This window comes from Mycena indigotica (genome assembly GCF_014461135.1).
Source record: "Mycena indigotica strain 171206Taipei chromosome Unknown Mind.scaff0008, whole genome shotgun sequence".
NCBI lineage: Eukaryota > Fungi > Basidiomycota > Agaricomycetes > Agaricales > Mycenaceae > Mycena > Mycena indigotica.
In genome coordinates this window covers 734130-755874 of record NW_023503007.1, presented here as the reverse complement: position 1 = coordinate 755874, position 21745 = coordinate 734130, and the positions used below count along the sequence as shown (strand labels likewise).

At 53.5% G+C, this 21745-nt stretch overlaps 4 protein-coding genes across 4 annotated transcripts; 2 read left to right on the top strand and 2 right to left on the bottom strand.

The window, feature by feature from the left end:
- Window positions 1-84: 84 nt before the first annotated feature.
- MIND_00913100 (uncharacterized protein) lies at window positions 85-1482 on the top strand (the record flags this gene model as incomplete). The annotated part of the gene is made up of 7 exons (XM_037365768.1): window positions 85-102; window positions 146-173; window positions 657-990; window positions 1053-1066; window positions 1115-1199; window positions 1247-1347; window positions 1403-1482. 7 exons carry the CDS (start codon window positions 85-87, stop codon window positions 1480-1482), a joined length of 660 nt encoding a protein of 219 aa, XP_037217180.1.
- A 1535-nt stretch (window positions 1483-3017) lies between these two features.
- On the top strand, window positions 3018-4129 carry MIND_00913000 (Metalloprotease; the record flags this gene model as incomplete). Its single annotated transcript, XM_037365767.1, has 5 exons — window positions 3018-3097; window positions 3157-3333; window positions 3388-3760; window positions 3813-3888; window positions 3939-4129. The coding sequence occupies 5 exons, from the start codon at window positions 3018-3020 to the stop codon at window positions 4127-4129; spliced, it is 897 nt and encodes a 298-aa protein (XP_037217179.1).
- A 2632-nt stretch (window positions 4130-6761) lies between these two features.
- On the bottom strand, window positions 6762-8082 carry MIND_00912900 (uncharacterized protein; the record flags this gene model as incomplete). Its single annotated transcript, XM_037365766.1, has 2 exons — window positions 6762-7249; window positions 7299-8082. The coding sequence occupies 2 exons, from the start codon at window positions 8080-8082 to the stop codon at window positions 6762-6764; spliced, it is 1272 nt and encodes a 423-aa protein (XP_037217178.1).
- Window positions 8083-12086: 4004 nt separating this feature from the next.
- MIND_00912800 (uncharacterized protein) lies at window positions 12087-13971 on the bottom strand (the record flags this gene model as incomplete). The annotated part of the gene is made up of 3 exons (XM_037365765.1): window positions 12087-12238; window positions 12291-13732; window positions 13790-13971. The coding sequence occupies 3 exons, from the start codon at window positions 13969-13971 to the stop codon at window positions 12087-12089; spliced, it is 1776 nt and encodes a 591-aa protein (XP_037217177.1).
- Between the last annotated feature and the right edge of the window lie 7774 nt (window positions 13972-21745).

Sequence of the window (21745 nt, the reverse complement as noted above, 5' to 3'; positions counted from 1 at the left end):
CCCACGCCCACGACGCACGCCTTGCCGGCCCCCGCTTCACCCGTTCACTCCCAGCACTACCTCTCCTGGGCTGACTATGCGCAGATGACAGATTGGTCGCTGGTGAGCCTTTTCCGCGTGTGAAAGCCGCTGACCATCGGCGAAGGCTTTGTTTCGCCAGACCTTGCGCACCTGTAAGTCTCATCCCGGGCCTGAGTCCGACGATCCCCCGCACCCTACCGTACCGCCCATCGCTCGATCCGGCGCACGCAACTTTCACTCGACTCCTCGTCTCCTGCACCCCACTGTCAACGGCCCAGGCCTGCAACGGAGCTTAACCCTGATTCACACGTGTCGTACTACGACATTATTTTGGACCCACGACGAAAAACGATCGGCTCTCATTTGCTAGCGACTAGAAACGTCGACAATGGCGAACACCTGAGCGTGCCGTCGTGAAGTCGCCCTCCTTGCCGCACGTACCTAGCAACGATATATCCCCGAAACATTGCTGTTTCGCTCAGGCTCCCCATGGCTGGGCCATCTTCAATGGCGCGACCAAGGCAGCAGCGACGTCGTTGGAGCATCTCGCCATCGGCGCCAAGCCCATAACGACAACCCCAGATATCTCATTTGCTGCTCTCCTACCGCGTACAGCTTCTCACACTGCAGTCCAGACGAGCCTTATTCGCCCTCCTCCCGCCGAAATTACCGGATTTTGCCAATATTGAGCTGGTCATTCGCCGTGGTCGTGCCTGGCGGGAACGTTAACGCGTGCAGGCTGCGAGAAAACACGCCGCGGCCAATGCCTCGCGCTATAAAGCCTCCCACTCCACATTGGCAGACTCCCACTTCAAGGACTTCCATGTTCGCAAAAGCACTCCTCCTCTTCCTCGCTCCCGCCGCTGTGATTGCAGTTGACCACGCGGTTGCGGTCGGCGCCAACAACGGGCTCACGTTCACCCCGACTGTCGTCACCGCCGCGGTCGGCGACACGATCACGTTTACTGTGTGCGTCCCTTCGGCTGCGTAAGCGTTCTCTTCGTACAATGGCTGACAACTGTGCATTGCAGGCTCTCTCGCAACCGTGAGTCCCCCCAGTCCCTGGAGAATAGCACTGATGTCATACCCGCAGATACGATCACCTCCGCCCCGTTCTCTGGCGCGATCTGCCCCCCGCCCACGGGCGGCGTCGGGCCGAACGCGTTCGACTCCGGGTTGTAAGCATCCCACATATTCAAAAGATCTACATGCTGACGCATGCCAGCCTGTCTGACCTGGACGGCTCGCAGCCGACCTTCGTGTACACCGTCAAGGACACCGTGCCGCACTTCGCGTCGTGCCAGCAGGCGGCGGGCGCGCACTGCCGTGAGTCGCCCGCTGCCATTCCGTTTCTCTCTCCCTGACGCGCGGCCACCTTTAGGTGCAGGGATGACGTTCGCGATCAACCCGAACGCGACACAGACGTTCGCGCAGTTCACGGCGAACGCGGCCAAGTCGTGAGGCCCCGCGGGTGGTGTGGGGGCTAGCTAGCACATGATCATATGTCGTTGCGTTGTGCTCGTAGATAGTGCTGCCTAATTCCAAGTTTTTTCATGTTCTGTTCAAGTTGTTTAGCCTCAATGCAAGATGGATGGTAGTCATTTTACACAAAAATAGTCGAGTTGACTGATTGGGTTGCAGGTCATGGTGATTTTCTTGATACATACTATCTATTGCTATACCCATTGATATGGGCCGATGGCTCCGGGACTGCCAAAAATTGCAATTGTCACCCATGTTACGGTCGGTCGGAGGGCTTAACTTTTTTTAAAATGTTTATGTATGCCAGTGTTCCTATAATTTTTTCCTCCTTTTTGGTTGGAAATTGATTGCATGTGAACTGCCGTACTTCATCACATCACAGACGTCATGTGAGATCAATTGATCAATGTCATGACTACGCAGCCGAGCTGCCTTTGCTTCTCCTCCCACCGCCGTGACTGCGTTGCCCGCCCCGCCCCGTCGCATCTACGCGCCTGCAGCTACTGGAATACCGCGTGCGCGACTAACGCACCACTCGTTCGATATGGAGGCCGATGAAATGGCGCCCCTCCAAGCTGCGGCGGCGCTGCAGGAGCCCTAGACATCGCACGCACCGCCCTCGACACTGTGAATCGGAAAGCGATGTCGGACCGCGCACCTTAGAGGCCGAGAAAAAGCAGGAACAACGGCTGCTGGCGGAGCAGTGCACCTGGATACCGCCGAATCTAGCGGGACTCGTCGAGTCGTCAACCCCGGTGAGTGTTCTTTATGTTTCTTCTTTGTGGCAAAGCGACATAAGCCAGGCACCAGCTCCCACGTGCCTGAGCATCTCCTCGACCTCTAAGCCAGCTCCTCAGGCTGCAGCCCGGCAATAGTCCCCTCATGCCGTCCACGTCTCACGTTGACTACGCTGCCTCGGGGACTTCACCGCCCTCCTCTATCTGTTCCCAGTGCTGTATTAACAAGTGTTTTGGATAGGCGGAGACAAGGAAACAGATGTCGCTGCAACACTAGCAAAACATTTGTGTACCATATCGTATGTATTTTCCTCCAGGCGGTGTGTGGCTGGTACCACGAACGACATCGGCTGCGCCTCGAGGCAGTGAAGGAGCAGCCGGTGTCACGAATCGTCAATCATCCACCACGAGGGCATCATCACCCCTTTCAGCAACCTCCCAGGCTCCGGTCATCCGTGTCGCTGTAATGCTAACCATGCCCACACTCTCAAGCGGCTGCCTTTCAGACCCCCCCAATCTCGAATGTGCCGCCCTTTATTGACGCGTCCCTGGAGGAATTGTCAGTCGGGATTAGGCAGGCAATCGTGAAGATCCGGTATCGTCTCACTGGCGACACTTGTTCCGCAGCCGGTGCTTCAAGTTGTTCCGCAGCGGCTCTTTCCAATGTCATCTTGCCGTCTGCACTTGGCGGGTGTCTCCGGTCGTTTTGTTACCTCGTCAACGTATAAAGCGGGAATATTGGGGACTCGGCGACTCACCAGTCTCCCTTGCTCGACCATGATTGCCCTCAGCGTACTCGTCGTCGCACTCAGTATCCTGTCGACTCTTGGCAGCCAGCTCACGTCTCGCAGCCCCAGGTACGTGGGGCATCGAGTTCCTTTTGACGATCATTACTGAAACTACTGTGTCCCTCCAGCTATGGTTGCGGCACCGGGATCTCCCCCGCGCACAAGGATGCCTTTGAGGCTGACTTCGCCGCCCGGCGGACGGGGCTTGCTGTAAAGAATTTGAAGCATGCGGCTGCGACCAAATTCATCCCGACCTACTTCCACGTTGTGCGCAGCTCGACGGAGCTTTCTGGTGGCAATGTACCGTGCGTCACATTGGTATCCCATCTGCGGTGGAGTGTTCTAATACCCTTTCATAGGGACTCGCAGATTGCTACACAAATGGCTGTACTTAACGCTGCCTTCGTCAACACATCCTATTCTTTTCAGCTCGTCGAGACGACCCGCACGACCAACAAACACTGGTTCGAAACTGCCTCCAACTACGATGATGGCATTGACAGCCAGACCGCGATGAAAGCTGCCCTGCGCCGAGGTGACGCAAAGACGCTCAACCTGTACTCCGTTGGGTTCATCCAGGGAAGTGCAGCTTTTTTCGACCTGCTCGGCTACGGCACATTCCCTTTCCACTACAACGACGCTCCCGAAGACGATGGTATTGTGTTCAAGTACAGCAATCTGCCCGGAGGTACCAATGAGCCCTACAACCTTGGTGCGAACCTGATTCACGAGGTTACCCAATCTTTCAATTTCATTGCCATTACTTTCGCTCATTGTCCTCAAGGTTGGACACTGGATGGGACTATACCACGTCTTTAGCGAGGGAGGTCGAGGCACATGTGACGGCTCATCTGACCTGGGTGCGTGAATGTTCGCCCCGTTTTTCGGAATGCTAAACCCTCACTTTCAGTGGACGATACGCCGGCGCAGGGTTACCCGACCTACGGCTGCCCCGAGCGCAGCAAGACATGCCCCGGCTTTCCCGGCGACGACTCAATCCACAACTTCATGGACTACAGCACCGATGATTGCAAAAACAATTTCACACCCGGTCAGGTTGAGCGCATGGCGGCGCAGATGGGAGTTTACCGGGGGATATAATTTTTAATACAACCAATCTATCCACACTAATGACACTGTGCCTTCTGCATGGTCAATGAAGAACTATGATCATAATTATTATATAAATTATATTTTAGCAAGTTCATATTCAATGATGACATCACCTGTTAAAAGAAGACTTCCACTATTGATTTTGGCCCTGGTTGATAATGTAAGAGATAAGATGGGTGATAGCACATAAAGACATGGCTTTAGGCTCTATGGGGGGATCATAGCCATAGGCTGGAAATATCCCCAACATAGGTTACTGTACTATTTCATTCAATTCTGCGGGCCTGTGACCTGTGACACATGTGGCAGAAATGTGCAATTCAGCCAAGGGGTGAATTTGGTGTGACCTCCTGCCTTATATGGAAGTTCTGCGCGCCGTAGGCGCGGAAACTTTTAAAAATTACCATTTTGGGACGGTTTAGGGCCAAAGAAACTTGCTGTGACCTGTGACAGGCAGAAAATTTTCGGCCAAAAAAGTCAATGTGACCGTGACAGGACTAATTGATTGAAATAGTACAGTATACTTACTTAGCTTGATTCCCAAGATAAAATTTGGGAATAGAGAAACCATTCTAGATGGGGCCAGGTCCTAAAATGGTTATCATAGGTTCTTCTTATTACATCTGGGTTTCTGCCAAAAAGTGGATCCCAGGCACAATTTATTTGGGACAAATAATAGTAGATAAATGGGGCCAGCTTAGCAACTTTATTTCATAGTTAATAAAAGCTATGAAAAGTAGATCTCATACTAGTAGGGCAGAAATGGAGGTCCATGTAAGGGCAACCCTGGAGACTCCCACAAAAGCCTAGCAGGGGAGGATCCAAAGCGTGAATAAAAGCTACAGGAAATACACGGAGGGACCGACCTGGCAGAGGAGGATCCAAAGAGAAGAAACTCTAAGGGTCCGCCTGCTAGGGCGCCAACTACATACTGGTCGTCCGTAACTGCCGACATAGAGCGCAGAGGGCCTGAGCGGTGTTGCAGGCTCTGTCCCAAGGTGATCGTTGGGAGGGTCTTGACGGATCGGTGATTGTGTGGGCGAAGGAGGCTGAGGACGAGGGTTGGGGTAGGTTGGAGCGTCCGAGGGGGCGTTGGTCGGATGCGCCTTGGATGTGCTCAGATGGTCCGAAGGAGGCCAAAGCAGGGGTTCCCCTGACAGTCCATATCAGGGTATTAGTATTTTAGCTATTCATAAGTGTTGAGAATGATGTCACTGGCTGGCGCTTACTCAGCCCAGCCCCTCCGGCTTCTCCCATTTTCTACCACATTCTATTGACTAATCTAGCAGAACTTACTAGAATAGCAGCGCTACCGATTATTGGCAGTCAAGGCCGGAGGCTGTCATGTCGCTTTTCGTGACGCCGAACAACAATCTGGCCCATTAAGGGGGGGGGGGTGATGTCAGGGGAACTCCCGCTTCGGCCTCCTTCGGACCCTCCGAACACATCCGAGGCGCATCCGACCGGCGCCCCCTCGGACGCTCCGACCCACCCCGACCATCGTCCACGGCCTCCTTCGCCCGCACAATCACCGATCCGTCAAGACCCTCCCTACGGTCACCTTGGGACAGAGCCTGCAATGCCGCTCAGGCCTTCTCTATGTCGGCAGTTACGGATGACCAGTATGTAGTTGGCGCCCTAGCAGGCAGACCCTTAGAGTTTTGTCTCTTTGGATCCTCCCCTGCCAGGTCGGTCCCTCCGTGTATTTCCGTAGCTTTTATTCACGCTTTGGATCCTCCCCTGCTAGGCTTTCGTCGAAGTCTCCAGGGTTGCCCTTACACGGATTTTGAAACTCTGCCACCACTTTCTTGCGTCTAGCTTCCCAATCCCCTGATGATTCCAGGAAGCATTGTATGATGCTATCCTCAGAGCCACCCTGGACAGTAAATTGGTGGAAATCCGAATTTTCAAACGTTGCCACCACCTGATCATTGTGATCAGTCTTGCTTCCGAGTCTATCTTCCGACCGTAATGATTCCAGGACGCTGTACAAAGAGTCATGTTGCTGGTAATCTGTCGGGTGCCAGAAACCTTCAGGAGAGCTGGCAGCCTGGACACCGGCAGCCTGGACAGGGAAGTCGGGGAACATGTTTTACGTCAAGTTGCTGCAGGACACACGTCTCACCGACTGGTTTATATACCCTGTGCACAGCCTCTGTCACCCACCCCCACAAACACGATATCCACTATTGTCTGAGAGTCAAGGGGAGTCAGCAATCCCATGGCAAGTTGTGTGTGGATGGGCGACGCGTGTCCAAATTTGCAAAAAAAAAGTTTCACAAAGATTGAATTGTTTATCCCACCTTTTGATCGCATCAGTGATCACATGACGCGAATCGTGGGAACATATTACCTGATATGGCAGGAGGGGAGAGGGGGACCCAGGGGTCAGAAAACAACTTTCTGACCCTATATCCATGATTCGAGACTTGAACCCCCCTTGTGATTTCGGGCAGGCTGTGCGATCGTGACTCTGAACTCGTAAGGATGGGAGGAACGGGTGCCAGTGACTGCGAGCGCTGGGTGGACTCACACAGAACACGCACCCCCGCGCGCTTAACCGTAGTCCTTTTATATATACTTCGAATTTGAGAACAAACAATCTCTGTGTATCCCGTCCTCAAAAGTCCCCCATATCAATCTGCCACTCTGACCGACTGTCCACGATCTGCATCCCCGCGGCACACGCTTCGGGCAACGCCGCCTCCACCGTGTCTGCGAGCATGCGGAAGTGCCCCTCCTTGCGGACATGTGTGAGCTGGATCACGTGGCGCACCACGGCTGCATTCCCACGTGCACGAAGGTAGCGCGCGAGGACGGCGTCGAGGGGGGCCAGCGCGAGCGGGTACGTGTATCCGTCGTCGTCGAGTCCGAAGCCGACGATTTGGTTCTGCAGGTCGAGCTGCGCAAGGGCTGGTAGCGGTACGCGCGGGCCGAGGGCGAGGGCGTGTGCGAGGATGGCGGGGAGGGCTGTGTCCGGCGGGCGGGGATTGCCGCGTGGGCGGCGACCGGCGTAGTCTTCGTGTTCGAAGCAAATGTGGAGGTACCGGAGGCGCGGGAGGGGTGGGAGGCGGAGATCGCCGGTGTCGATGAGGTAGCTGTTCGTTTCTGGCGAAACTTATCAATGAGTGCTAACTGATGGGGCCAAGGGACACACCGAACAGCTCGAGAGAGAGATGCTCCAGCGTGTCGCTTGTGGCGGCGCAAATGTCCGGGATCGTCAGCTCGTGTCGGCCGTGGCAGTTGGCGGTGGTCAGGATGAGAGCACGCAGCGAGCGCGTGTAGGGGCGGAGCGACTGGGCCAACTGTGGCTTTGCGAGATCGTAGATGCTCGTTCGCAACCGCGTCGGCCCGGCGGAGCGCAGCGGACCGTTTGCGCCGGCGACCTCGAGGTCGTACACGCTGACCGTCGGCGCAGCGCTCATGAAACGGCCGAACACGGCCGCCGGGACAGCCGTGAAGCCATGCACCGTCATCTTCCGCAGCCCGACCCGGGTGTGGACGTACTCCATGACGCACTCCGTGAATATCCCCGGCAGCTCCTCCCATTCCAGCGCCTCGCGATTCCGCATCACACACACCTCCACCTCTTCTACCGCTTGCATGCGCGCCAAGATCCCCCGAAGCAGCGCCAGCCCCTCCTCGTCCTCCACTGGATCGTCCTCGTCCCACTCCGGTGCAATCGACAGCGTCAGCTGTGCCACATACCCCGGCAGGTGCGGATATTCCGCAAAGTGCCGGGCCGCGCGTGTATACGAGAGCGCGCTAGGACGCCAGGGGTTCACGGTGTTTGTCAGCTCGAGCGCGCGCCATAGACGGCGCTGGGCCGGCCCGCGGAACGCCGAGCCGACGAGGGCCCAGGTCTTGAGTGCCGTGGTCTCCCCGGGCGGGCTGTGCCGGGCGATGTGCGCGACGAGCTCGGGCGGGAGGGTGGACGCCATGACGGGGGAGGTCAAGGATGGCCACGATATATATCGTGTGTGAAGTGATCCGCGGACGGTTGCCATGGTCATCGGCCGTCGCAATTGCCACGGCAACAGACGATCATCATTCCCGGCGCGCCGCACCGCTCGTTGTGCGCCATCCAGAGGAGCACGACATCAAGCCACCTCAGCGCTACGAGCATGACAATGCACCGGTTCACTGGCAATGTAAATTCAGGCTGCAAAAGTTAGTTAAAACAGTACTACTTTTGGCTACAATTTCTTTTGCCAAAAACAAATTGTTTTACACAACAAAAATCATTAAGAAAACACAACATTCTGTGCACTTTCCAAAAAGCAAAATTGCTGCTTTGGGAAGGGGCTTTTGTTTTCTTTCAGGTTTTCATACTAAGAAAACAATTTGTTCATCAATTAAAATCAAAGGTTTTTTTTGGTAGAATTCTGTGTTTCTGCCATAGAGTCATGTGCACTGGTGAGTGATTGCCTGTCTTGCTGTCTTATATCAATCAAGTGTCTACCACTTTTCTCAAATTTGGGACCAAAAATTTTCCTTTTGATATGTGGCAATTTTTGACAAGGACTTTTTGGTCAATGCAATGCACAACACAGACACTGGATCAAAATATATGACAGTATACTGCCTCTTACTACTGATTGTTATTGTGCCCATACCTATCAATGACCATATATAGGCTTCATGGACCTGTAGTTTCTCTAGTCCTTCTTTTGACCCTACATACCACATATTTGCCTCGTTCCTCCCCTGCCCACCTGTTTCAACAGAAACTCTAAGGGTCCACCTGCTGGGATGCTAATTATATAATCGTCATCTGTAACTGCCATTGTAGAGCACATAAGGCCTGAGCAGTGTTGCAGGCCTTGGGAGGGTCTTGACAGATTCATTATTGTGTAGCCTAGGCGAAGAGGTGGTGAGATTGGTTGGAGCATCTGTCATCTGAGGGAGGCTAAAGTGGTTCCCCTGACATCACCCCCCTTTAAATGCGGCATCCTGACACATAATCCAGAAGGGCATTGAGGCAAAAGTTGCAGACATGGTTGACCCAAACCTACAAGTCGTGCAGAGTGTCGTAGTCTTTCCACCAGATGAAATACTATAGTATTTTACTCAGTTTGCATGTCACACATGACACTGCCAATTTCATAAGAATTTCTTTTGCATGTCACATAGATTTAAGTAAAAAGATATCCCAAAAGGTAATTTTTGATATTTTCCAGCACCTTTGATGCCAAAAGTTGCCTAATTAAGAAAATCACAGAGTTGAAATTGTTGTATTGAATTTCACACTAAAAATGGCATTCTGATTGAGTTAAATACTACAGCAGTTAACTTACTTGTACCTTGACCTGGCATCCAACATTTCCTTGACTTCCCATTTAGAGACTCTATCCTCTAGTTTGGGAGGGTGGTTTGTCATAACCAGGTTATCTATTGAAGGGGTCATCCTGAGCTGGCTCAAGCTTAATAATGGGGAAGAAGAGTGGAGCTTGGAGTAACATGGGGGAGGCCAAGTTCGTAGGCACCTTTGCTAACATTTGTATCAGGAAGTGATGTCAGCAGTGGGACCGCCAATTTGTGATCTTCGACAGTGCTGTTAAGGCCTTCCAACGTACTCTGGATCTGCATGAGCTTTCGGATATGCTCTTCGACTTCCTCCCCTCTGCATAAGCAGCGCGGAAGAGTTGTCAGCGGAGTCTGATGATGGTGATGGCACCTTGTGGCTGGTACATAGCTTTGAGCTTATCCCAGACCTCAGAGGCTGTCTTGAGGTTCTGGATGTATGCCATCGGGCCGTTGCCAACACAGAGTCGGATCGCAAAGAGTGCTTTCCGCTGTTTCTTGTTCCAAGTCTCTAAGGCTGCAGTCTTGCTCGCGTCGGCGACTGTCAGCGCTGTTTTCTTGGAGCCAATTATATAGTCATCCATGTCCTGGTCGGTAAGTATGTTGATAACTTTGATGGCCCATGTGGGGTAGCTTTGGGCACCATCAAGTTGTTTGATGTGGTGTGTGGAGTTGCTGTTCAACATTGTGTGAGTGTGATAGAAGATGAGAGCGAGTAGAGCAGTAGAGTGGAGTGATGTTTAGTTTAGGCGCGGGTCGGGGCCCATAACCTGTTGGGAGAATAAATAGTAGATTCAATGTCTATTGCAGAGAATGTACAGAGTATATATACTACAGTGAATATTCTAGAATCTTCTACAAATGTAAGTCAAGAGAAAGAGAGAATGACGGGCAGATTAGCAGGAGACAACTTCCCGGTGGCAGAGTGGGATACACATATTTGCAATGTCACAGATGGAGAGTATGATGGTGAGGGAGGTCCGCAGTGGTAGACACATGTCCGCGGAGTTGTTCATGAGCTGGAGCGGACTGTGGAGCATGTTGGCCGCATGAGAGCTAAAATTTGCACTGAAAGCAGTGATTTCAGCAACAGTTTTACTGGCTACTTAAAACACAGCTTTGAGTACTATATAGTGGAAGTAATGCTGAATGCACTATTTTCAGCTCAACTTTTGTGTCTTCTGAAATTAGTCCTTTTGGTGATGCTGATTCTGATGCTGAACTCACTGATTTCAGTGTAAATTTCAGTTCAAGCTGAAAACAAGGTTTCAAGTATACAACTGAACATTAAACTGAAGTTCATGTATCAGAACATCAAGTCCCCCACAGGGTTCTGATATTAGAAATTATTGGTACAAGTTTTAAAATCCTTGTTTTCAGCTGAAACTGAAATTTGTGCTGAAATCCAAGGGGGGTTCAACATTCAAATCCCGGATACTGTAGCAATTTATTCAATTCAGCGCGCCAAAAGGGTGTGACATCGGCGCCGAAATTAAATTTTCAGCGCCTCCTGTCAATGTGTGTGACTGCCAAAATATTTCGGCCTATTTAGTGGCCCGGAGGGCCGCCAATTTTTTTTTTGATGGTCTGATGGGTGTTTGACATTCGGCATCCAGGCTGTGGCGCGTGACACGCTGAAATATTTCGGCGTCGGAGTGGCAGTGTGACGCGTGACCGCCGAATTGAATAAATTACTACAGTATAGGGTCGGATTTCTTTTTTTCCAACCCTCCGGGACCCCCCTCCCCCCTCCCTTACTATATCAGGTAATATATTCCCATGATAAGATAAGATCTCGCATCATGTGACCAATGATGGGATCAAAAGCGGCGCAGAAACTGACATTTTGGACAAACTTTGCTTGAATACATATATATATCTGTTTATAGACTCACTTTTAGCTCTTCAATACTAGTGATAAGCCATGACTGAGCTAAGAATGGTCACCTGCTATCAATAACTGGATGACAACAATGTGACAATGTCACTCTGCACCTATCCAAGCCCAAGAACCTTGATTTCTTCAGATATCGGGGCATAACTTGAGCAATAGTGTAATAAGTATGCAGCAAGTATTATGTATTTTTAATGGATGTGGACCTATATTTGTTTCCAAGAATCTTTATACAAAAAGTTTTTTGTGCTACTCCTGGGGACCCCCCCCCCCCCACCCAATGTGCCTGATAAGGATCTTGAACCCCCCTTGCTGAAATCATTCATTTTGGCATAGAAATCAGTGTCCCCAATAGGACAAATTTCAGATGAGATATAAACTCAGCGGAAAGGAGTGCTTTTAGCATCACGTCAAGCATATACTTGTGTTTTCAGAAGCTGCTAAAACTGTTGCTGAAAGCACTATTTTTGGTACAGATGTCAGATAAACTAATAGTATTGTTTTCAGTGCTAATTCCAGTGCTGCCTGAAAGTACAACAAAAAGCATCATTTTCAGTTATACTGAAAGATACGGTTTTACGGTGTGTGGAGTCTGGACAGTAAACTAGCGCGCATGCTGGCGCCAGTAATGTGCCGCTTTGAGAAGTGCAACGCGATCGTGCTGCATTGGATATGCAGTCCAGTCCAGTCTAAAATACATCCAGTTTAGTCTATATACAATATTCACTCGCTTTACCAACTGGCAGTTCATCGCGCGATTTCGCGCAGACACTTCGCCTCCCAGACGCCGCCCCGTCTTACCAGCCCGACGAAGAAGCACTCGCCCAGGAGGTAATCCACGCGCTTGACACCGCGCGCAATCTCCGCACCCGCAAAGTCGTGTTCGGGGTCTGCCGCCCCTACGTTCACGGTTCTCAACAAGAGAAGGGAAGGAAAAACATAAACACGCACCAACCGTAGCCCTCGCCACTGCGCCCGCGCGTTCACACCGTTCCCTGAACGCTTCTGTAATCCTCAACCGCTCCGACCTCGTCAACGCCTTGTTAAAATAGTCCGTGTTCGCAATCGGGCTCGCCAGCTGGCCGTGTAGCGCGGCGAGCACATCAAACAGCGCGACCCACTGCCCGTTGGACGGCCTCACATCCACATACCACGGCGACCGAGCCAACACGAGGCGCATCTTCGGCGCTGGCGGGAGCACCGCGGGCTGGATCATATCGCCGGGGTGGGCCGGGAAGAACCCCATCGCACCGGGCGGTGTCTGCTCCGGAGACACGCGCATGTCGTAGGCCAGCTTCCCCTGGCGGGTGGTTGTGGAGTATTTTAGCAGATCACACGGCACGCGCTTCCGCGGGTCGTGCCACTCGTCTGCGCCGGCGGAAGACAGGGATTTTCGGCGGAACAGCGAGAACGATGAGGGTGTGGCGGTGGCATTCATACTCGCGTCACCAATCCCGGGGAAGTCGGCCCGCCACGTCGAGGGCCGCTTCGCGAGGTGTTCCTCTGAAAACTGTCCCGCAGCGGCCGCAGCAGCCGAGTGTGCATAAGCCGCCCAGGCTGCCGGATGAGGGTGCGGGGAATGGGAAGTTCCGCCGAATGAATGGGCTCTTGGTCGGTGGCCGGGGCCAGTAGAGTGCCCAGCACTGTGTGTCCGTCTCATCTCCTCGCCTCCCCAGCCCGGTGTAGCCCATGCGGCCCCACCCGCCGGCGTGCTCGGCCCGGCTGCCCCTAAAGCAGCAGCCCACGGATCATGCCCCGGCGGTGGGCCCGGTGTATGTCCCCCCCTAGCCCACCCCGCTGCATGTGCCGCTGCAGCCGCCCTTGCTTCTTGCCGTTCACGCTCCTCTGCATCGTAGTCATAATACTCGTCCTCGGGGTCACGCTCTTCCTCCTCATACTGCTCCCGGGGGTGGTGAGACTGTGCTGCAGCATAATGCGCGTACGGATCACGTGGTGGATTCGCATACGCTGGATGCTGCTGCTGGTAGAGCGGCTGTCCGCCCCAGCCTGGCGTCACCGGCGCCCCGCCCATGCCCATTCCAGGATATACCGGTCCCGGTGGCCCGGGTGGCGGTGCAGCCGTCGCACTGAACCCGTGCGATGCAGCTGGCGCAGTCATCGGCGGGGGCGCTGTCGGGACAGCCCAGGGATCGTTTTCCCATGTGTTCCCACCCGCTGCGGGCGCTGGCCCTGCTGCTGGCCCCCACCCCTGCCTGACTGGGGCTTGAGCGGGTGTGTTTGCCCAAGCGGGTGCGCTGCTTGGTGGGGGCTGGCCAGAATATGGAGTCGCCCACGCGGGGTAAGACGCTGGGGCGGGGGCGGGCGTATTTGCCCAGCTCGAGCCCGAAGCGGACGGGCCATATAGCGGTGGGGCTTGTGTGGGCCAGGGTGTCCTATTCGCCAGCGGCCATAAGTCAACATCACTGGTTAAACCAACGACTACCACTCACCCGTGCCCACTTCCTCCTCCAGTCGCTGGCGGCCACCCGCCTGTACCCCACGCAGTACCGGCCCCGCCCCCGCCTCCAGCTCCTGGAAATGCTGCGTGAATCGCTGGGTCGGGTTGTCCGCCCGACACCGCGCCCGGCGGGGGCGGGATATAGCCCCCCGCGCCAGTAGCCCAGTGTGCCATCTAGTCGCAGGGAAAGGACAGTAAAGAGTGCAAGTTTAGGCGTGTGGGAAGTCGTGTAGTTGTGGTGGTGGTGCTGGACGAGGACAGTACTTCTAAGCAGTAAGTGGGTGGCAGCAGAGCGGGACGGCCGTTGATATAAGCGCGCACCGAAAAACAATATCGTCCTTGTCCGTCCTTGTCCCTCGTTTTCCCTCACGACCGCTGCTGTCAAGCCGTTATTCTTCCTTGTACCCGTCGCGCGGTCTCTCTATGTCCGCTGGAAGTGCGTTGTTCTTGTTCTCGTCCCGCGTCGTGGGGGTAACCAGGCAGACGGAGGAGGGAAGAAGCAAAGAGTCGTGGCGTGGCGGTGTGAAAAAGAAGCCACGAAGGACGTGGTGTGACTGATCGTGATGCGGGCGATGCGGGCTGTGTCACGGGACGGTGAAAACACCGCCGAAGCCCCGAGATTAAATACGCTGTCGATCGCACAGGATCGTCATGATGCAGCCACAGCCCATGCACTATGCTGTGGACCGGACGATGCTCTTGAGAGATATAAGTATAAGATACTTATTTTACACAAGATGTCTCAACCCTAAGCGGTAGGCATGAGGTTCCTATTACCCGATGAGGAAATCAAGCGCAGACAGTTAGATATTCTGTTTGCCTTGTGCTGGGTTTCAAGTACTGTTTGGTGTACCATACATCAAGAATTGAATATTAACAATCTTACAAGAAGTTTCTCATGATTGGATAGGTGATTGCATCAAATTAGGCTATATGTAGAAGAATAACCTTGCTCTTGAGTGAGATTCATAAGGCAATGACTATATCAGGACCTAATATACAAGATATATATATATAGGCAACATTCTTACTTCTATTAAAGTTCTTAGAACTGGGTTCAGATCACCTGACTGTGTGAGATACCTTCCCAATATAGCAATGTCACATCACAGTCACGGTTGGTCGGTCCTCTGAAAGGGCTTAAACAAGAAATCCAACATATGGTCTGTAATTTTTTTCTGATACCCCCTTGAAACAGGCACAGCTCTCCTAACTTGCATAGTCTCATTGTGCACTACCTCACAAGTCCAAACTAAAAATTAGTTTGAAAGCATGTGCTGTCTTGACACTACAATGTTAATATAATGGACACTGGATTTACAGCTTTTAGGAATAATAGCCTGAACCACCACTCACCTGACTATTTTAGACCCAAACACCATACTAATCTGTGCTACAGGATTGCAGAATTTGTATATAAAGTAGCCAGTAGCACCCTATTCTAGCCCCCTTTCGGCCCCTCAGAGATGTGTCCGATTCCGGTTCTGACTCCGGTCTGGCCCTCCATCTTGCTTGCACAATCACCAATCCGTCAACGCCCTCCCAACGGTCGCCCTGGGACCTTGCCTGCGATGCCGCTCAAGCCTTCTATGTCCAACAGCGCTGTCAGGGGAACCTCCCTTTCGGCCCCTCGGAGACGATTCCGATTCCGGTCCGACTCCGGCTCCGACTCCGTTGATCGCATCACCGCCTCCGTCAGGCGCATCGCCGCCCCGCCTGGCGATCCCCCTGGGACCTGGCCTGCGACATGGCGCAGGCATACTGCACGGAGCAACGATCAACCTTGGCGCGTCAAGAGCGCAGTATATAGTTCCGCTACCTAGCAGGCGGACCCTTAGAGTTTCTTCTCTTTGGATCCTCCCCTGCTAGGTCAGCCTCACTTGTATTTGCTTACTTCTATTCACTCTTTGGATCCTCCCCTGCTAGGACCTTGATCTCAGGCCTCCGGGGTTGCCCTTACAGCAGAAGAAACTCTCTACGGGATCAACCGGACAAGATTGCTAGGTTCGGCGCTGACTCAGGCTCGAATACGAGTCCGTTCCGCCCTCGTCACCCCCCCTACCACTTGTCCCCTCCTCCTCTGTCACTCCTGTCATCCCCGCACCTGTCATGCCTTCCGGAGCTACTCCTGACGCTGACACTCGGCTGGATGCACTCGAGGCGAAAATCGACCGCCTAACTGAGGCCCTTACTCTTCTCACCACCCAGGCTTCCGCTGCCGCTGCCGCCGCTAATACTGCTGGCGGACCCCAAACAACACCACCCCGGAGACGTCGATTCCGACTCCGACTCCGGTTCAGGGCGATTCCGAGGCCCTCTTTGGCGACATCAACCTCGCCTCAAAATTGGTCCTGCGACCAAACCCTCCGTTCACCTTCAACGGCGATCGGAAACGCGGCCGCGTTTTCTCTATGCGGTCCGCACCTACGCCCGCCTTGCCCCTGAGGCCTTCGTGGTCAACGGAGAGGCGAGCAAGGAAAAAGGCCGTCCGCTATGCCATGTCGTTTATGGCAGAAGGACCCGCTCAGCAATGGGCGGAGCGCCACGGAAGCAAAGCCCCGTTTCCGTTTCCGTCCTGGGGCTCATTCGTTTCTGAGTTCCGACTCCGGTTCGTCGAGGAGAATGAGCAAGATCATGCTCTCTCCAAACTGGAGACTTCCGCCTATCACATGGGCACAAAGGATGTCTACCAGTACACCGACGACTTCGAGGACCTGATGGACCTCGCCGGATTCGAAGACGCGTTGGTCAAGGTGACCAAGTTCCGCCACGGACTTGACCCCCTGATCAACAACGGAATCACGTCCTCGAACGACCCCCGGACCTCCGGGACTACCTTAGCTGGCGCACCCGGGCCTTCCGTCAATACGAGGCCCTGGTCCGGGCCAAGCTGATCAAGTCAGCCGCCCCCAAGACGCCTGGCGGTTTGATTCGGACTCCGTTTCCGGTCAACCGCATCCCGGCTCCGGCCCCTTTCCGCCCGGTGGCTCCGGTCGTGCCACCCGTGGCCCGCGCCCCCGCTCCGGCGCCTCCAGCTCCCGTCCCCATGGAGTTGGATCGCACTAGGGCTTGGGGTGCCCCTCGTCGCGCCTGCTTCAGGTGCGGCGACCCAAACCATCTCGCCCGAGATTGCCCCCTCCCCTGGATGTCCGCTCAATGGACATCCTCGACGAGGTGATCCAACAACTCGGTGACGAGATGTTAGCGGAGTTGATCGCCCGCTACTCGGACACAGCTGTGCTGCCGGAAACAGCCGCGGAGTCGATGGCCGGAGAGGATTTTGTCCCCCGCGACGAGTGACTGGTGTGCCCTCGTTCGCGTCCGTAAATCGTTTCGCTTGTTTGTATGACGAATCAATTCCTTTGCCCTACAACGAGCCTGAAACGAAAGACATACCCTCCCCCGTGTAACGGATATAAGGCTCCGATGTCAAGCCCGGGCCGGCCCGGCCGGCCCGAACCTTATTACTTACATTCATCGCTCGCAACCCCTTGCTCACTCCCTTTCTCTCTCCCTTTCTGCTAGTTCCTTAGATACCTTATACTCATTGTAGTAGTTCCTTTCACATTTCCATAGATAGTTGTGCCTTTGTTATAGTAGTATAAATACTCAGTAGTTACTTCTGTTAGTTAGCTTTACTCAATATCGAGACCTTCACTACGCACTCTCGAGTGACTTCAAGCTACAACAACTCAACAATCAACCTACAAGTGTGTCTCTGTTAATCTATTGTTGGCTAACGCTCTAGATTCACGGCGACGTCACATTTTTTTGCGTACATTTTTTTTCTCTCGAACACGACACACACGGACTGATCACCCGGGTGCGTCAAAAATACTCTAATTTTGCTAATACTTTTTTCTAGACATGTCGACATACAGCAAGAACGTTCATGGACGGACCAACTCTTCAACATCGCGTCGCCGTACGCTCGAAGAAGAAATAGCGGCCGTCCGGGCCACGCTGGACCAAGAAATCCAGCAGGCCCAATCCCGCAACCCATTTTCCCTCCATTCTCTCGCCAACAGGTGGGGCTTGCCGGAAGGGGAGGTTGCGGAAATCAGTGGCGGGAGAGCCACACGGAGCATGCGGCGCCTGGAGCAGTCACGCCGAGAACAGGCGGTGGTGACTAATTCGGCGGCCAACGAGCGCCTTGAGTCTGCAACTGACTCGGCGGCTCAGCGCCTGGGAGACTCCCCGCGAGCAGCAAGCGGTTGAGAGCTCGGCAGCAAGGGGTCAAGAAGACCAAGTGCCGGGGCAACCGAAAGATGACCCGGATGACACGCTCTCAGTGTTGAGCGGTCGCGGCGAGCTCGAAGACGGACAGCTCCCAGGTCCGGACCCAGACGCGTGGCAGGAAGCTCGGCCTCCGCGCATCCGACCAATTGACATCTTTGACCACCTCCCCGAGTTCCCGCGAACGAATTTAGAGTTGGCGGAAAGCGATGACGAGGAGGAAACATTGATGAAGGAGAGGATGGCGCGGGCGGCAGGGTGGACAAAAGTCCAGCGCGAGAGGTTGGGGAAGAAGAAAGTGGCGGGCGAAAAACCTTTCGTCTGGGGCCACAATGGCGGTCCAAGCCAAATACTTTCCGGGATGGTTCACAGAAGAGAGCAAGGATACTGACGATGAGTCAGTAACCACAACAAACGTTCAATATACCATACCCTTAGCACCCAAATTGAATACATTCACATTTGTGAATAGGACATTCCGCGAGGACCTGTTTGAATCAATTATTGAGAAGTTCAAGACTGAGGAAGAGGTTCTGCAGTTACTCACTGATTCGGACAACAGCGAGGATGAGGACGATGTGAATATCCAGAGGGCATTGTTTGAATCCTGGAAACACCCGAGGGCTTCTAGCCTGGATGAGGGACGGAGGGCGGGTGTTTCGACAATCAAAATGGCAGCTGTCGCGGTGGAAATAAATAGCGACGGCGAAGAGGTCGGTAGTACCACCAACAACCGCCACGCGAACGAGGAAGGCGATGAGTTTGGAGTCCCACCACCTGAAGGCAAGGGTAAGGGAGTGGATCCCATGGAGAAAGGCGCCTTCTACGAGAAGTTTCATAAAGACGCAGCGAATGGAAAGGATAACACACCTAAAAGGCCAAGCAAGAGGGAGGCATCACCGTCACCGAAGCCCCAAGATGGCCCATCCAAGACTCGGCGAAAGAAGCCAAACGGCACGCGTTCAAAGTCGAGAATGCCTGGATACCAGTCAGTAAAGATGCCACAACCATTCAATGTGAAACCTGACCACTTTGCGCGCGCCAGTTCGGAGATACCAATGGGTGGATACTTCCGTGCGGCTACACAAGGGCCACCAAGTCCACCATCGTCAAGTTCATCGTCGAGCTCGAGCAAATCGAGCTCGTCATCAGACTCTGAATCTGATGATGAGTCTGAGTCCTCAAGCTCAAGCTCTTCCAGCTCCTCAGACTCCGGCTCTAGCTCTTCCAGCTCGAGCTCAAGCGCATCAAGTTCGACAAAACGGCGCAGGCGAACACCGACAAAGAAACGCGCTGAACAGCGGAAGGAAAGGAAGGGGATGAAAAAGGCTATGTCATCAATCAAAATCAAGACACCGATTTCATACGATGGCAAGGCGGACCTGGAAGTATTTGAACACTGGATGTATGAGGTGGATACCTGGAGAGAATAGAATGCTGTGACGGACCGCATGACAGTCCGTATAATGGTCAACTTTCTGGGTGGAAAAGCACGCAAATTCTTTATGAAACACATTGCCATGCGTCCGAAGGACTGGACTGTGAAGAAAATTTATGATGCTTTATTCGACTGTTGTTTTCCAGTGGACTTCGTACTACAACTACGCGAACGTTTGATGAGCGCTCGACAAAACGCGACCAAGGTGCGTGACTTCATGCGCGAAATCGAATCATTGTCGGTGCGCTTCCCGGATATAACTGAACGCCAGTTAAAGCAAATATTCTGGGTGGGTTAAACCAACACTTACGACTCCACCTTGTCAGCAAAGGCTTGGATCCCGAGAGGTCGTCGCTGAAGAAGATGGAGAAGTATGCAACCCGCGAGGAGAAGGTACAGGACACCATCGCTCGCGAGAAACGCCTACTGGAACGAACAAGTCAGCAGAAGGGTTTTACCCGCGACACTCGCGAGAGAACTTACCTGCATCCTCCGAAGACTGAGACTTCGATTGCGACCCCCAAGTCAAAGCAGCAGACAAATGCTAAGGATGGGAAGAAGTCAGCAAAACCGAGAACGGAAGGGAAAGCTGGCGGGCGTACCAATATGCTGAGCACAGAGGAACACGACAGGCTACGAGCAGAAGGCCGGTGTTTCAACTGCAAGGAAGTTGGGCACGAGAGTCGCAACTGTCCGGAACGCCAGACGGCGAAAGGGCCTACTCTGAAGACGGGATCAGTGAAGTTTGCTGGGGTCGAGGGCCGAGCAACAGCAGCACGCGAGGCTAACCTTCGGAGTCGGCATGATGGATATAGTCACACCCGGGACTGGGATGGAGGGCGTAAGGGTTCGTGACGCTGCAGTAGATCAAGAAGATTACTTACGAACACTATTTGAGAGTTACTACAACGAAGATAGTGTGAATGAAAGATTCACGACTACTGACAGGCAGGAGGCAATTGAGCTGACGGACTGGGCACTGGATGGAAGAACATACCTGGTACAGAGAGCGGCCCTCGAAATGTCTGACTTCAGTGTTGAGGATATACTCCAAGGGAATGATTGTGCACCAAGCGGAGCCTTTCCGTCGCTGGGGGAACTCGATGAGGATTACCCTGCGATTGAATGGCTCAAAATCAGGTTTGCATTTGCGGTAGACAACTCACCATGGGCGAATACAACACCAGACGAACGTGTGGTAGTAACGCCGGCAGCTGGGGGATATCGGATCAGCATTTTGGACACGGAGATAGAGTTTGAGCTCACTCACCAGCAAATTCGAGAACGTGAATTTGACCCAGTTAACATCTTGGAGCGGACATGGATCACGCATATGCCGGACGAAGACCAGGAGCGCTATCTGGCCATGATCTTCGAAGACCACTATGGCACGGACAAAGAAGAGGAGCGCTTCATCACGATCAATTATGGCGACTCAATCGAGATCAGCGACACCAACTCACCGACTGACGCATATCTGGTACCACGCGAGAGGCTCCGCGATCCCGACTTCGGTATTAAGGACATCCTGAAGCTCAGGGCGATGGATTCGGATCGACAGTACTGGGGAGGATTCCCGCGCAACACTGAATTGGACGGTGAGCACGCAGCGGTAAGCTGGCTGGAACAGCAACTCACAGTGGCAATAGTAGATACGATGTGGGCCATACTGACCCCCGAGCTGGTCGACACTAGAGACCCTGTAGTTGTGGGACCCAGCACAAACGGATACTGGGTCAACATCACGATTCCCAACGTGCGGTTTGAGCTGACACATGCAGAGATTGAGGCACGAGACTTTGATGCATGGGAGTACCTGCAGTTGGCATGGGAGGCTTGGGAGGTGGAACTCGAGTTTCCGGGCGAAGAAGTGACAATCGAAGCGTTTGCAGCGCAACCAGAGTCGAGCAAGAAACCGCCGCGGCGAAAATCTGCAAAGGGTAAACAACAGGACGAATCTGAGGAACTCGAACGCACTGCGATGCTGCCGAAGGACTTCAAACGACGGCTACCGAAACCCATCATCATTGAGGTCAAGGTAAATGGGCGGCCGGCACGAGCACTTTTGGACACCGGCTCGATGGCAGACTTCATCTCTACAAGACTGGTGGATCAGCTTCAGTTGAGGAAGGATAATCTAGCCAAACCAGTAACAGTGCAGCTCGCTGTTCATGGGTCTCGGTCGAAGATCAATTCGTCAACTACTGTAGGACTTCAGTACCAAGGCATAGACTGCGAACGACGACTGGATGTGGCTAACCTGGATAGCTACGA